This window comes from Corapipo altera, unplaced genomic scaffold (genome assembly GCF_003945725.1).
Source record: "Corapipo altera isolate COAL_440 unplaced genomic scaffold, ASM394572v1 48b, whole genome shotgun sequence".
Lineage (NCBI taxonomy): Eukaryota > Metazoa > Chordata > Aves > Passeriformes > Pipridae > Corapipo > Corapipo altera.
Window position 1 is genome coordinate 7,252,381 of NW_020884884.1, and position 16,858 is coordinate 7,269,238.

At 37.4% G+C, this 16,858-nt stretch overlaps 1 protein-coding gene across 3 annotated transcripts in view; it reads left to right on the top strand.

Annotated features, from left to right (window-relative positions):
• MTA3 (metastasis associated 1 family member 3) overlaps positions 1-16,522 on the top strand; it is a 133,848-nt gene extending 117,326 nt beyond the window's left edge. For 2 of the 3 annotated variants that reach the window (XM_027641528.1, XM_027641529.1), the window contains exon 19: positions 12,312-16,522. In XM_027641528.1, the coding sequence (XP_027497329.1) occupies positions 12,312-12,447 (136 nt within the window). In that variant the 3' untranslated portion in view covers positions 12,448-16,522. The remainder of the gene's footprint in view (positions 1-12,311) is intronic. The other variant, XM_027641530.1, reaches the window with a different exon arrangement.
• Positions 16,523-16,858: the final 336 nt, after the last annotated feature.

Genomic DNA, 16,858 nt, shown 5'->3' on the forward strand with positions numbered 1-16,858 from the left:
ATGTCTCATAGCACAAAGAAGCTTAAAAACCGAAGTTGCATGTTCAGAAAGAAGAGAATGTGAGGCTGATGACCAGCTTCTGCAAAATGTTGTCTTGTCGTGCTGTCAGTGGTCTGGTTCTCTTACAGAAGTGGGGGACAGCCATGCTAGTGCTCACAGCCCTCCATGCTCCTGCTCATACTGCCATCACTCTCTGCAGTGTAGCTTTATCAGTGTAGACCCTAACCTGTACCTTTAAAAGCAAACTGAAAACAACTTCAGTGAACCCAAGGCAAAATTAAGAGTTGTGAATGATCAATGATCTTCCCCTTCTCCCTCCCGCATGTGTTTTAATCAATGCTTAGACAAGGTCATGCAGAGTGTTTGAGTTACCACTTGTAGCACATTACTTGGAGAAAATGGAAAACTGGAGGAATAAGTCTTCAGTGCCTGGGGTCTGATACACAGTGCAGGAGTGCAGGTCTATATCCAAGTCAGAGTTCCAGTGCTAACTACTCTTCTCCTTCTTCCTCTTCACATGTGCAATTTCTATCACAGAAATGTCCATGGGTACGTTTACTCTTTCTTTTCCAGTTGTCCTCAGATGTGCAAAAAAATTGTGCATCAAAAAAAGTATTTTTAATATACACACAGGGCTGACCTCTGCTTTTCATAAAGATGAGGCACTTTGATTTGAATTGGGATTCTGGTTTTTAACTACACCGTACTTGGATCCAGGGCAAAGTGCATTTTTGTTTCTTACCTGCATGGCACTGTAGCCATTAGACCCCAGTCCTGTGACTGCCTGCAAGAAGATGCCTGACTGCACTCTTGGAGCATCAGCCACAAGCCTGAGAATGTGATGCACCAGCTCTCTAACAAAAAAAAACCAAAACCAACCAACCAACCAAAAAAAAAATCAGCCTCCAAGGATTTAATTTCCTGGTTCCTTTACTTCTCTTGTGTTACATAGTTGTCATACATCTTGAAAAGCAGGGATTACAGAACATATCCTTTAGAATTTTGTCTAATTCCTGCTGATAGGATTGCAAATGTCTTATTGATTGGCCACAGCTGAGCACAGGTGAACCTGACAACCTACTCCAGTCACTGTGACAATACTGCGTATGGGGAATTTGGAGAGGAACTGTCCTTGCTGCCATTCAGGAGATGTCATACTTGGCTAGCTCCTGTTCAAAGTTATATACTCATGAGAGAGAATAATAGTTTCTGGGAACTGTTATTTTGACCTTATTTAGTGTGAACTATTCATGAATGCTGCGCACTGTTCACAACTTATAAATCATACTTTTCTGAGCCCTAGCTGAGGTACTGTGATACAGAATCGCAAGTGGCAGGGTAGACACTAGATCATAATTTCTTGCCATTTCTCACTGAGCAGTTTTCATGGGTATTGCACACATTTTCTTTCAATATTTACCTACATGACTTTTTCCTCTTGGGCCTTTTATAGTACCTACTAAATCAAAGTAACACTATTGTGATAATGAAAATGTTTGTTTTTAAAAGCAGGATCATTCCATGGAACTAAAATCAACTCATTTGAAGAATGTGAATATTTTTTTAACTTAAGGAATCATAGCTATTTACAGGGAAAACATGTATGTAAAAAAAAAAAAATCTCAGAGCTCATTATAAGATATGCCATTAGATGGAACTGGTAGGTTTGAAGAGCATATACTGTTATGAGTTTTGCTTTATCTGTCTTCAGAATAAATAAAATACAATCATTCTGTTTTGGAGCTAGGTGTTAATCCTCTCACAGTTTAAAATGGAGTTTCAGTTACATTGTAGTAAGCTACTTGTCATATTTAAAACTACAAGGTAGAGGAAGGATTTTGCCATGGTTGAAGTGCTTGCCTATGACTTGGGAAAACATGATTCCATTTCCTGCTCCCTCACAGACTTCCCAGGAGACCTCAAACAGGTTTTTTAAGTCTGTAAATCCAAACATTTACATACCTAACTCCTCATATCAAAATTAAGAAGGTGCCTCAATACTTTGAAGATCTGAAGGCAATTACCAGTGTACTTTTAGTTCTTTGCCTGAAGAATCACACCGAGTGTTCTTCACTCTTTCACAGTGCTGCTGTACACAGAGCAGATCAGAAGCCTTATAGGGGATCTTTCAGAGAAAACTCTTTATTTTTACTGGTAACAAAGTCTCACTGAAATGCCACCCACAGTAGTCCAGAAACTGTTGACTAAAACGGGATGATTTGTTAGTTTCAGAGCTGTCTCTGCTGATTAGCAGGTGAAAATTAATTAGCGCACAGCTTCGATGATGACTACAGGGAGGCTGAGGCTGGGAACAGATGGTTGTAAATGACCTAGTTACTTCTGCCTGAAAAGTCACACTGTTGGCTCTTGTAAAACGATCTTGTCTGATGCTACCCTGTTGTGAGCAGAAATTCAAATATGCTGCCTCTCTAGGGTGGCTTAGATACCAAAGTATACTTTGCAATTGCATGTGAAGTAGCAGCTTGAATGTGGTTAATTCACATGACTCAGCAAAAAAGCAATGGCACATTTAGAGGTGTTACTCAAGCACTTGCAATCTTCTCCACTGCCCTTGACAAAAGTCCTTTCACATTCAGATGGTAACTGCCAGAAAATTTTATATTTGGGAAGGGAAATATAGTTTCTGAAATGAGCCAAATTTTATTGTCTTGGGAAACTTGTGAGGGAAAAGAACCCAAATGAAATACAGGGTGATAATAAGTGCATTAAAAATTGCCTGAAACACAGATGTTGGCGGAGAAGCTCCTGTATAAGCACTTGACTTTTCCATAAACCTTTGTTAGACCTTCCAGACCCAATTCAGCAAAGCTCTTAAATCCATTACTGACTCCCACTGAGCAACGTCCATCAGCTTGAGTACATCACATAGTCCGTAATACATCTTATAAATTAGATGTTAAATTGGGATGCCATGCAATTTTTTTAACCTGCTTTTTTTTTTTTTTCCTATTCTTGACAAATTTTGAGTTTCCTGTGGTATGGTTGGCCATTTTGAAAGGTTTTCCTCCAGAAACTGTCTTTTGTGTTTGCACAAAGGATTTGATGTAGCTGAACCCAATCCTCTTTACTGGATGTTTTAACTGAAAGTCTTAGGGCTTAGCTTTTTGTTAGCTTGCTGCTTAGCTTTTCCCTAAATCCACATCCCCACGGGAATGTGTCATCTTGTAATATTTGACCGTCTTCTATTGTGGGAGTTAAAACCAATTTGGTTTTGAACAAGAAGAAATTTTTCTATAAAGAATCATCTTTGTATGGGAAGCCAATTTCTCTTTCAAAGCCTTGGGAAACATACAAAATAACAATAAAAAATGTGAACTCGTCAGACCAATGTAGCCATCTACATCTTTAAGTATCAAAGAAATTATAAAGCCAAGATTAAGTCTACATTTGTTGCCTATAGTGAGGCTAGAGTAACACTAGTTTAGGGCTAAAATCAGTCTGTTCTCACCATTTCTATGCCTGTAACCACAGAGGTTTATAATCATATTAAATCTTAGCTATTGAGGACTGTAATCCTCAAAGACTGCACAATATCAGTCTTCATGGATATTTTTTGCTCTTTACAATTTCTGTGCTATATGAGCAATACTAGTAGAAGCTGGACACAAGGTTAAGAGTTACTTCACTGAAAGGCAGAGAAATATACACCAATAATGTGCATAGAGACAGAGAAATTAGGTGAGTCCTGTGGTGAACACATGGTTGGTAAAGTTAAATAGCAGAAAAGATGATAAAACTGTACTATGGTGAATATGTTAAAAAATACTGTGTCAGTGGTCCTCACAGTCTTAAAATTCACACAGAACTGCCCACTAAATTTAGTTTATAAATTGTCTCCATTGGAGTCTTCATTTCAAAATACAGATAAAGGATTTAATTCTGAGCTAGTCCATATTTCAGTGTATGTATTCAATCATTTATTCTTAACATTTTCCCTGATAGTTTGTTTGGTGGTTTTTGTTTTTTTTTTAAACTCATGACCCTCTGGCATAAATGTAAGTAAGGCTGTGGAAAAACAAGTATCAATTGGTCTCTTTTTGTGAAAAAGTTTGCATAAGTAACTACATGGGCATTTTAAATATAAAATACCAAAGAGAACATAATGACTGTGACTGTGAAAATCAATCACGAAGACAGCTAACTGCTCTTGTCAAACATCTAAGGAGACCTGACTGGCTGTTTTCATAACTTATGCTATGGATAGAAGCTAAAACTGATACCTGACAAAATACAATAGAAGTGTTATTCTAGTGGAGAAAGCACAGATCCAGGCTTAAAAATTCCTCTATTGCTTGATGTGAGACACCAGGCAAGTAATTTAACCTCTGGGTTGCTCCACCTTTTTGTCATTTAGCTTGAATAATATTGGTGCATACCTACTCTTTAGGATGCTGTGCAGTTTTTAATTAAGCAGTCCAGCAGGCAGTGTGAGATACTGACATGAAAAGTGCTGACCATAACGGTGCAGAACAGGATGAGTGCCAGAAAATGAACTCAAATAGACCTTCAGTAACATGAATATTTAAAAAAAAAAAAAAAAAAAAAAAAAAAAAAAAAAAATCCAGTCTTTGACATGAAAATGACCGTAGAAATTAACATCAAATTGTTCTGTGGCAAAGCTTTCCTCTACCAATGCCACAGTATAAATTTCCAGTGGGTATCCTGTGTTGGAGATTCTGTGCACAGAGAAGTGCTGATTATGCAAGAGGTTGATGGTGTGGAGCAGAGCCCCAGGGGATGGTCTTGTGAGGGAACTTTAGCTCTCCAACTGGTTCTGGTAAGACTGAATAATTTTTATTTTTCGGCTCTTGCTTAAGAGCAAGTAACCAGGATGCCAAGAAGCTCCTCCAAATATACTCTATTGGTACATATGTTATTCCAGGAAAAGTAAATGCATAATTGATAAAAAGAAAGCATAATGTTAATCTTTATTAGCCTTAGATAATATTATAAGCTGTAATGCTGTAAATACAGTGTTCAGGCCAAAAACCTCAGATGAAACCTACCCTGAAGTAATCAAAAAGGTAAGGAAAAATAGAAAGAAAAATACTAACAAAAATGCAAATGTAAAGTATCTCTTTTTTCACCTATGGAGCATATTATAGAAAGCTTTCTCTTATCTTGGACTTAAATAAGCCTATTTAGTAACACAGTATTTTTGAAAATTTTCAGTCCAGTGTTTAATGTTGCCAGGGAAATGTCACTAAATGCTTGTAGCCCAAACCAGAAACAGAAGGTATGTTCTGAATGTTTTTTGTCATCTTAGAGTCTGGGATAAGGCTGAAATTGTGAATTAATATGCAAGGTATCTGGGGAGTAGTTGAAAGCAACATTGCATTCCACCCTGCATAGCCAGCTCTGATGAATCTTCTCTCCAATTTCTTACCTGTCTCAGGAAAAATTATATGCTACCATGTGGGTAATTTTTTCATCTCATAGCAGGTGATATTTAATCAATATACAGAATGGCCATCCTTCTGCAGAATAAATAGATGGTTTTTAAAATTCCTATTGGTAGAGTATAAAGTTATGTAGTGTAGGAATTCATCCACACCCTGCTGATGTAGTTAGGAAGAATAAAGGAGTTGCTTTGAGATCTGCTGGGATTTGTACCTGTGAGCTGTAGAAGGTTTTCTGGATCCTTGGATCCCAGACTGCCTGTGTATTGACAATTCTTCAGTGATCTTGTGTGTTTGTTCACAGGGAAGAGAGGTTAAGCAACTCTATTGAATAGAGCACACTTCCTGCCTTGCAGCCTTTGCAGTGTAAGGTAACTAAGGAGAGGCTAATGAATTTCAGATAAGGTGCAGAGCAGCTGTCCTGTAGCTCAGGTTACAAGTCTGTTGAAGCCTGAGCCATTGTTTGGTTTTAAGGAGTGTGAATAATTTACTTTTTTACCCATTCTGTTGAGCTACCTTTGCTTGGACTTGGTGGTTCTACTCCACTCTACAAAGTTGGACACTGTGATGAAATGCCATGAATCCAAAGACAGGTTTTCCTCCCTTCCTCGAGGGAAGGACTGTCTGAGGCATATGGCTCTGTGCATGGCTCTGCCATCACCGCTGCTACGTGGTGAGTGATGAGAGGTACTGTCCCTGCTGAGCTCACAAAGCTCCACCCAACACACAAAGGCAAGTCCATGCTGAGCTCTGTGGTGTCCATCATTTACCAGATAGATCAAAGGTTTCTTTTTTTTAGCTGTTCCTACCACAAATTATCTGGTATGGCCTCCATGCTTCTGGCTTTTCTGATAAGTCAGTCCTGAACTGAAACTGGTGTCTCAGCAGTAGGTAACCTTAGTCTCTTGGTGGAAAGTACTGAGCTCACAGATGAACTGGGAGGATAATTTTGCTGATGGTTAAGATTTAGATTTAGTCTTCATGTGATGACTGGTGTGTGACAGCATCTCTTTATAATGTTTCTTAGGAGTTAGAAGTTTTCCTTGATTCCAGCATTCAACTAAAAAATGAATAATGATGCTAAGAATAAGATTTTTCTTCAGTACTTCCCTTCTAGCATCCTAAAGCACTTTAAACTACTGATGAAATGTCCTCTTTTCAGGGGAGATGGAAGCATGTAAAAATCTATCGAATGAGGTGATTATTCCAAAAGCCATGACAGTTGTTTGGAGTAAAACTGGATAGAAATCATTTCTATAGTGGATAAGGTTCCTGTTGTTCCAGGTACTCTAAAAATGCACACAAAGAGATGGCTTCTGCTCTGAGGAGATTTTGATCTGAGTAGATTTTAAATCAGCAGTAGGTTGAAAGAGACAGAGAGGTGGCTTGTGTCATACAATAGGCCAGGCATGACACAGTCAGAGAACTCTGTGCTTTAAACATTTGACCTGAATTTTTCCTTCAATAAAGAAAATGCTTAAGCCTCATTATTAATGGCTTTCTGTATATACATAGTAGCTATAATCTGTTGCTCTGAAACACAAAACATCAGAGAAACCCTCAAGGTGGTGTGATACTTGAAAAAAATCTATATTAAACTGCTTAGGAAGACCTGACACCATGATTTGTAACTGGTGTGTCTAAAAATTATTGTTCATAGAGAACAGTCTTGCTCCATAAATACTGAAAACAAATTTGAAGATAAACACCAAAAAAGGAAAAAAATTCCTTGCTAGCAGGAGAAAAATAAGATAAACTCTTAAAACATTTAGATGATGTTGGCATGTCTACAGCAGCACCTCTTTAATCTTATAAAGGTTGTATCACTCTATCTGCCATCTGTATGAGTTTTATAATGCAACTACATGGCTCATGGCAACAACTTTCTGGTAGCCCCATGTTGATTAAAACTTTGAATTTGTTTTTATGAATTAACATTTCCCGAGGACCTTATTTTTAAAAGATGTGTTAATGTCAATCCACTTCTGCCTTCCAAATATATTTTTTCCTGGTTTCTGTCATTTTGGGGCTAGGTAAAATTTTAATGGAATATGGGAAAGCTTTACCCTGAAAGTGCTGAGGAAAAAAAAAGTCTAAATCAGCTAGCCAAATAGTTAATTAAAATGCTTCTAATTTCCACACAGGTAGAAATGTAGGAAGTGCTGTGAGTCAGTCTTTGTAACCTGTCAGGCTTCTAAGGATCTGCGCCTACAGCTTTATCCCTGTTAAATTCTCTTTGAGCAGACAGCATTGGACACATTTGGGCCTTTCACTTCTTTTTAAAAGTCTGTGGAAATTAATAAAAAGCCTATCAGCTTCCTAAGATAGTGTCCCCTCCTGTAATTTAATCCACTGAATAGTTATAATGTACCTCTGGATACAAGAAACCCTGAGAGAAATGAGAAATAATTTCGCCTAAAACCTCTGAGGAATGATGGTTATTTTTTAAATAGTTGTTTTTGCCTACTGGCCTTGAGCTTGTACTGAAAATTTACATTGCACAAAATTTACATTGCCTTGGAGCAGCAGCAACTTCTCCTTTTTTCTTTTTTTTTTTTTAGTTTAGTTTTTCTCTCTGAACAGCTCAATGGTGTTAGACTGATTGCAAGTTTCATGTAAAATTTGTACCAGAACACAAAATTTCGCCTTCCAGCATTGGCAGTATTTCATGCATCCAGCACATTTAAGTTGCTGTTTACAGTTGGCAAGTCATAGCAGAATACTTTACCCCGATTGAGAGATTAGGTGGAATTTCAACTACAGTTGTCCAGGGAATTGGTTTTCTTACTCCTGCTGCCGACCTGTGCATTTTCCTTGTGCTACCAGCAACAATTAGGTAACAATACATTTCCACAGCACTAGTTCTTATATGGAAGGATGTTGCTCAAACAGCATCAGCCTAGGAAAGACTCAGGAAAAATATCAAACTAATTTAAGTAGAGTGTGAAAAATAATACTATGTCCAGGTTTATGTTAGGTCATTAATGTATTTTTAGTGGAAACAGAGAATCAAAAGCTATTCTGGATGTTGGTATTTAAGAAGAGTTAAAGACATCGCAAAAGTGCATATGTGTTGGGGACAATTCCTCTTCATAGGAAAATGTTTGTTTCTTTCAAAACAAGGTTTGTCACCTGCTAAAATGTCAGTGAGCCTTTACATGCAATTCATGTCTCTCACAGTAAAACCTTCTGCCAGAAATTGTATCTATTATATTACTTCTTAAGCACTGTTGGTATAGCTGATAATACCAAAGTTGGTCTAGTCATCACAACTGTGAGTCTAATGCAGAGGAGGCAAGACAGATGCTTTGTATATAGTGTTCGATATGATTGATATCAACAAAGCAAAAGCAAGTAATACCTTTATCTCCTACTACAAAAGGCTTGAAAAACATGTCCTTGACTAACATCAATTGGAGGTCACCTCTCTTTATTCTATTTAGGTTTAAAACTTGATATGGTTTTAGTGTGGGGCATAATTAGAGAAGGGAACTTTGTGTAAGCTTTTACAAATGTGAAATTTTGTTACCAGCTATCCTATTCCTGAGAAATCTGGGCATAATAGATTATATAGGATTGTATTTAACTTCACCAGATGGTTAGTTACATGGAATGCACTTGGATCCTGAGAAAGGGTTGATTAGTTGAAATGATTCACCTGATTAAATTTAAGCATGGCATAAATGCTCTATACAGCCTATTACTTCTACCCAGTAGGTTTCAGTCTGTGTATGAAACTTGCAAAGAGACGATAGGTCTTCATCAAGACCTTTATTAAGACTTAGGTACATTTCCATATTTTCCTAAGGAGGTGCCAAGGGTCTTGCATACCTTTCTCTGCAGTTACTAATTGAAGTATCATACAGACATAAAGAATGCTTCTTATTCCTGCATTAGCAGCAGTACATCACATTTGACATAAAAATGAGCACAGTGGCTTTATATATTGATCACCTTTTAAGAGTTTATTTCATTCTCAGACCTTTGGTCTCGGGAGGGCTCGAAGTACAATGCAGAGGCTTTAAAATACTTTCAGATTTGCATTTCAAGTCTGTAGTGCATCATGCTTCAAACACTGGTACCAAAGTCAAAAGAAAAAAAGGCAGGGGAAATGGCAATTACTCTTTCATAACAACTGCAAAGGATGTTACCCACGATACTGATATTAAAGCAATTTACTTGCCATCACCAAATAAAAGCTTTATGTAATGAAAACATATGGCTGGTATTGAGTGAAAAAGGGACAGGAAATTGAACATTAAAGGTGACTCTGCCTTTAGTTCAGTGTGTCCTTGCAGGAGGGAGAAGTGCTCTGAGTGAAAGGCTGACAACAACTTTATCTTTGAATTTCCTGCCTTTCATCACTACTATTACAACCTGCATGTTTAAGTGTTAAAAAAACTCTGAAAAATTATAAAACCTGATGAGTGCATCTCGAAAATCTTTACTGTATTTAGATGCTAAATTTACAGTGTAAAGAGTCCATTGTCTCCATCTTCATTTTTTTTTTTTTTTGCAGTAAAAAGAACAGTTTTGGCTTTTAGCAAAATGGTTGTTTAACTATAACATTTAATGAAGTCAGTGGAAATTTCCATTCATCCAATTTTATTTCTGAAAGACTGTATCCCAGACAGCTTATTCCTGGAAGCATTTTCACAATCCTGTTTAAATAAAAGTGCTGGATTGTCTTTGCAGAGTGCATACCAGATTAGTTCTTCTGAAAGTCTACATAGAGGTACTTTCATTTATACTTAGTGAGGAGTTGACTCTGTTTGTGGTGTGCTTGATGTAATGATGTGATGACTTTCTTATTCTGCCTTTCTCCATGCTGGTTTTGAACCAGTATTTAATGAGAATGACACATGTTTTATTTTACTGTACTATCCTTACAAAATAATCACAAATTATAATCTCAAATACTTTAGTGTCCTTACATTTCGTATCTGCTGCAAATTGCTTTCATAAGTAGGAACTTCTTGGCAGTTTATGAAGTTGCCTTATTAAAAATTCAGAAGAGCAAACAATTATCAGATATTTTTGTAAACCATGGGCTTCTCAAATGATTAATAGCCACATTTGTTCTGTAAATAAATATGAAGTTTTCCAAACAAATGTATCAAAAGGGATCCAGTTCTGTAAGCTTTTGCTGAAATCATCCCTATTTATAATCAGTATGGATAATAACTATTGTCTATTCATATGAATTTCTAAAACCCAGTTGTCTCATTATTTTAGAAATACACATTTCTACCAGTCTCAGGTTACGTTTCTATGATCTTACTGTTCTAGAAGGTATGTGATATCTTGTCGGTAAGCTTAATATCTTCTAAGGCCTAGTTTAAGATGCCCATGTAAAGTAAGTACTTAAATAATAAGGCTTTTTCTTCGTGGGGTTGTGTGAAAAGCCTAAACTTAACTTTCTAGTGATTTCTTTTCTTTTCTTCTGTTGTGCTTATTGCTGAATGATGCTAAATTGTAATTTGTTATTCCAAGCCATGAAGACATCCTTCCTTCAGGTATTTAAAAGGAATACATCTTTGAACCTTTAAAATATATTAACCAAAGCAGATGTATTTTTCAGGCTTCCTTTAACCTCTATTACCAGAGTATATTCTCCTGCTTTGTGCCTTTTTTTTTCTTTATATTCTCTTCTGTGGCCCAGTTACTTGACTGGAAGCTTATATCCCTGAGTAACACTCAACTTGTAACTAAATATGTGTTTGAATTTAATATGCGAATTGTTATTTTAGAATTCAATGTAATTTTTTTAGAGCTGATCCTGTATTTTCAATGTCACTGCTATTTTTCAGTTTGAGAGGTAACAGCCCATTAAGATGAAAGGGAAAAACCCTTCTTGTGTTGCCATCTCAGAACCTTGGTGCAGGTGGGCACCTCATCACCCTGTAGTTTGTAGGTCACACTCTCAAGTTGGAAAGCTTGAATTAGAAAACCTGGTCTCATTTAGTGTTAGAGGCTCCAGTTTGCTTTAAGTCATTTAATTTAGTGTTAGAGGCTCCAGTTTGCTTTACTTCATTTCCAGAAGCTCAAAATCCCTGTAATTTATAAAACTACCTAAATGAAAGCTGGGTTTCTTGACTTGAGTGTATTCAGAAAATAGGTAGTTTTCCAGTAGCATCTAATATTCAGGGCTCTGCCAATGAAGATAGTTGTTAGCATACTTTGTGTGTGCCATTTCTGTGTTTTCTGATACTCTACCCTGGATACACTCAGCATTGTGGTTATTGATTTATAATGGTAGAGAAACAGAGTAGTCTCTCTAGAGAGACATAACAAGACTTTATGCTTCTTGAATGTATAAGATTACAATACAAACAACATGGCCACCTGTAGTTAATATGTTTGATTTTTCATCTGAAAGTCTAAAATGAAAGTTAATTTACTGCACTTAAATGGCACTAGTTAGAAAGCCCAGAGATCCGGTTTATGTGTTATCTGCAGAAGTGATACAGTCCAAATAACAATAATTGCTCCCACTCCACCACTTTTTCAGAGGTACCACATTCACTTGGGTGCTAACAAGGTTCCTTCTTCTGTGTTTCTTCATTCCCACATTAATAACACATGTGAGGATTCACCATTTGAGCATTCTGGCCCAAGATTTCATGTAATTAAATACTAATGTCCAAATATTATCTAACACCAACCCACTTTTCACTGAGTCATTATCAGACAACTGTGAATCATCAGTTGATGGACAGGGCTCACTCTTGTTGTCTGCAAGTGTTTTCCAATGAACTAACCTTCCTGCTCTGGTAAGAGTATTTGTTATGTTTGTTATTGGCTCATGAGCAGTCTTCTGTTAAAGACTGAGATTTACCTCTTCTGTTGTCTCTCTCTTCTTTCCCTCCTTTTCTCCTTCCCTCCTTACAGAAAAATCCGTAAGAAGTTCACCAGATCACAGCTGAAAAGAGCTTCCAGAACACCTTGTTCTTCAATCATTGCAAAGACAAAGTCTCTCATGAACAATAGGCAGGCACGAACAGAGCCAAGAACCATCATGCACTGAAGATATAACAGCATCAGCACCATAATAATGTCAAAATTATGTTTAATTGTGAATGCAGATACAACAGTACTTCACACATCTTTGAGACAGAAACACTATATGGACATATTGTGGCTGGGTTGTGCGTTCTGGGCGGGATCCAACAGCAGCCCTTGTTTTCCCTCACCTCTGCAAGGGCTACTTCTGGTTCACTGTGCAGGCCTATCCCGAATTCCCTCTATTCCCAATCATCAGTGTTAGCTGATGAGGGAGGAACTGTTTGCACTGACCACACTGAAGGAGTATGGATGCAGAGTCCACCCACCACATTTGTCTATGCCTCCTAGTGGCTCAATACAAAAATATGCAGCTTTCAAAACAATTGCAGTGTCTTTAAAGTGGGATTTAGCCTTGAGGGGTTGCATTTTCAAAAACAACTGCAAACTTTGTTGATATTTTTCAGTATTGGTTTGAGTTACTTTGGGTTTGATTTTCTGAACTGCTGAGCATCCAGACCCTGAAACAAGGACAAGGTGTTGTTTAGCAGTTCTGAAACTTTGATTGAATTAGGAAGTGCCCATAACTAGTGGCCAATTTTTAAAATGTAGGCCATATTAGCTTTGATTAAAATCCTGGAAAGTATTATGTGTGGCTGTGAACATCCAGCTGGACTAGTTGCATGTGTAAGAGCTAGTCCTATCGTCTATACATTTGCAAGCATCCACTTATTTCTTTGGGTATTTTTTGCATTTCTTGAAGTCTATTCTGAATAGTGAAAACCAGCAGAACACCATTCCCAGAAAACATGAAGAAATAAACTATTTCCTATTAGAAATGTCTTTCCACAAAATAATTTCTACATTTTGATATGTCTGGATAAAAAGATGTCTTGCAGAATGCTTTGAAGTTCATAAATGTAAGGCTACAGGTGGATACTTACCATGGAGAGATGATGTGCCTTTTGAAACTGCTTGTAGGAAACTGTCAGTCTCCCAGAAAGTGGGAATGGCAACAGAGGCAGGTCTTTTTTCTACTCAGGTACTTACAGGTGAACAACCTCTGTCCTACTTTGAAATCCAGAGAAAACCAGCGCGTAGCACTGCTGTGTAATGTGTCAATTATCTGAGGCAAGTTGTCCTTCAGTAGGCTTGGATTCTGTACGGCTTTTTACGATGTGGTCAGACACTGAATGTGTCATAGTAAACTGAGATGAGATTCAAAACTTTTTTTCCCCTCCCTCTTTACTACTTAGCTCTAACGGTGTAGTAATAATTGTGAGGTTTTCATCCAGTTGTGAACGTGCACTCAGCTTTGGGGTTAGAAAGACAAAAATGTAAGTGATGGGTCATACCCTGTGGGTGATGCCCCCAAAATTATTTCCCCCCATGCATTTTATGGTTTCAGTCTGAAAGAGCATCTGTGACCTCAGCCTATAGCTAGCTGTATTCTCCGTGTAGGATTTTGAGCTCTTGAGATAGAGACCCAGATGCTTCTTCAGAGATGAAAGCACCCTGACCTCTTGATGGGACTTGCTGATGGTTTTCTGGAGTGATGGATCCAGGCCTTGTTCACTGTCCTTCACCAGCAAGAAAAGGGTGATGGAGAGATTCGTGACATGAAGTGCTTGCTCCTAGTGCCCTGAACACCTTAGTGAATGTCACTGATTTGGACACAGTTGGAGAAGACCTGTGATTCATCTGCTTACAGTACTTTCCAGTAGCCACTGAAGTGTGCAGCCCTAGGAGTCTCTTCTAGGTACAGGATCTGCTTCTTCCTCTCAACAGGAGGGCTCTTCATCAGATAGCTGAGCAGAGACAGCCTACTCTTATTATTAAGGATTGCCTTTATTAACTGCAACATATGGAAACACCTTCTGTATAATACCTTCCTCATCCATTAAAATAAAGAAAACATGATTACTCAGCAATCTGTTTGACTGAAAGTATGAAAAACATTAACAGAACAAGCTTCCTCAAACATCAGTGAAATCACACACAGTAGACTCATTTTCGAAGTGTCATTAGCTGTAAGGTTGTAGATTTTTTTATCCTGCCTTATTAAGCTTGTACTCAAATTATTTCTTTAGTCAGTGTGCTCCAGTGTCTAGACAGTATTTTGTAAAATCTCTGTGTGTTTCTGCTTTTGACAATAGTATTAGTATCCGTAATAGTCTGATGTGAAGTCATTTTTTCTTCTTTCCCTCTGAGGAAAGATATATTGGTAACACAGCTCCCTGTTATGCAGCCAGCTGCCTGGTACCGTTATCTTTTGCATCAAACAGCCAAGGTAAGGAAGAATCCTTTGCTGCTCCAAGTTGAGGTGCTTCATCTGGATACACTGGAAGTAATTTCACCTCTGCCCAGCAAAGTCATTTCACAGATTGCAATAACCAACCCTTGGGGTAGGTAAGGCATGAAGAAGACTAATTGCTGGAATAACTTCTGCTCTGTCTTTAAACTGTTCTGCATGCAGCTGCACAGAGACTTTGTCTCCTCTAAACTGCACACAGTGCACAGAGAAACTGCATGCCATGTATTGCACCTTTGTCTTTACCTGCTCTCTCTCCATCTTACCTTTCCTGCAAGATGTTCTTCAGAGACGGATACAGGATTTACCTGTGAATTTCAACTGAGAATGTTGATGGAAGATCTGCTGAAGACATGTTCCTGCTGCATTTGTGCATAATGATTTAAATTTTTGTAGAAATTGTGACACTTCTTACTACAATATCATGCAATTCCATGCTTTCTGTTGAGTTATAAGATTTTTCACTGACTGTGAGCAAAGATGACACATTCCTGTGTAAACTGTAACAGTGTATCCACAAGAAATCACTGCTCTGTACTTTTTTTATCAAGCTTCCCAAGTTAGTTATTTTAAAAACCAGCTAACATATCTCAGTCATCAATAATGACATTGAGTATAAACATAAACCTTGTAAGCAAGGACAAGAGGTTTGGTACTTACCATGGGTATGAGCAAGAGAATCTAGGCAGCATCAGAGCTGCATTTACCGTACGATTTATTTTCCCGTTAGCTGAGTAAGAAATCTGTCTGAAAATTTACCTTTCCATTTACAAATATGGGGCTAGAAAACCATGCAAAATGCACAATCTTCTTGTGTTCAGAGGCCTCATATAGAAAGTAAGAAGATTGTTTTAACATCTAAAATGTCTATGTTTACGTTGTCATCTCTATAGCTACTCTTCTGTCTTGAAATATTGTGTATGCTGTTTTCAGATTATTTTTAAAGGCCCCTACTTAGAGATGGAAATTTTGATTCTGTAGGATGGAAAAGGGAGGTTTTGAAATACTCAAGATTGTTTGAAATGTGTTCGTGATATGAAAACAACATCTTTTAAAACAGTGTTTTGATTAAGGGCAAATACAGCCTTTGTTTCTACAGTCCAAACCTTGCAGCATGTTATGAAAAATTTGGAATTGGAACTGAAATGAAGAACAAACAAGCAGTAGAAATGGTGAAATGGAGCCTGCACTTACAGAATGTGCACTTTTTTAGTAATCTAAAGTGATTTTTTTTTAATAAATATAATTTCAACAGAGATACTTTCCTAATTATGAAGGCTTAAAAAATGGAATGGCTGCACAGTAATTTCCAATATAATCACAGCATAACGTGCCACAGCCTTTGCAGAGAACAATTATAGTCCTTCAGAAATACTATATTGCATAGTACGATTTACTGGACACAGTGTCTTTATATATGTGTACTGCTATGGTAATGGAATTGTTAGAATCCTTTGGAAATGTCAGCAAAATAATATGCATTTTTCATTTTCTTTTGAAGGTCCTTTATAAAACCTGTGTCTTCATAAGCCAGAGGGGGTGTCAAGAGATCTGAGTTTATATAACTGCACAGTGGAATTTTTTTGAGTAAGTCAGGACTTTTTTATTCAAATGTTGCATGTTGAGGGAGGAAACCTAATTTTGGAATACATGGGGTTTTGGATAAGAGTTTTGAGGTTGTTCTATATAGTGATCAACAAATTTGAGGAATATGCTCCTGTTACTCATAAAGATTTAACAGTTGGTATTGAAATACAGTATTGATTAAATAAAAACAAGAAGCATTAAAGAGTTGTCTTTTTAAAATTCTGTTGTTTGGACTAAATATTAATTTCTCAATGGAATGGTAAAACTGGGAAGCTCCATGTTGGGTGTTTGAGGATGTGTGGAGCACCTCAGAATGAAACAGTACTTTTTGATTTGCATTAAAGTGTCTTTGTGTACAAACTCTGTGACTCTTGGCCCTTTTTGCAGCAAAACTAAATTTCTAGATTGATACTGTCATCCCGTTTTACAGTAGGCTATTGAATAGTCAAGAGACTGAAAACTGATGAACTGCATGAGAGTTAAAAACACTAGTAGATAAAATGGGGATGAGGAAAGAAGACTCAAAAGTTGGGGAAAG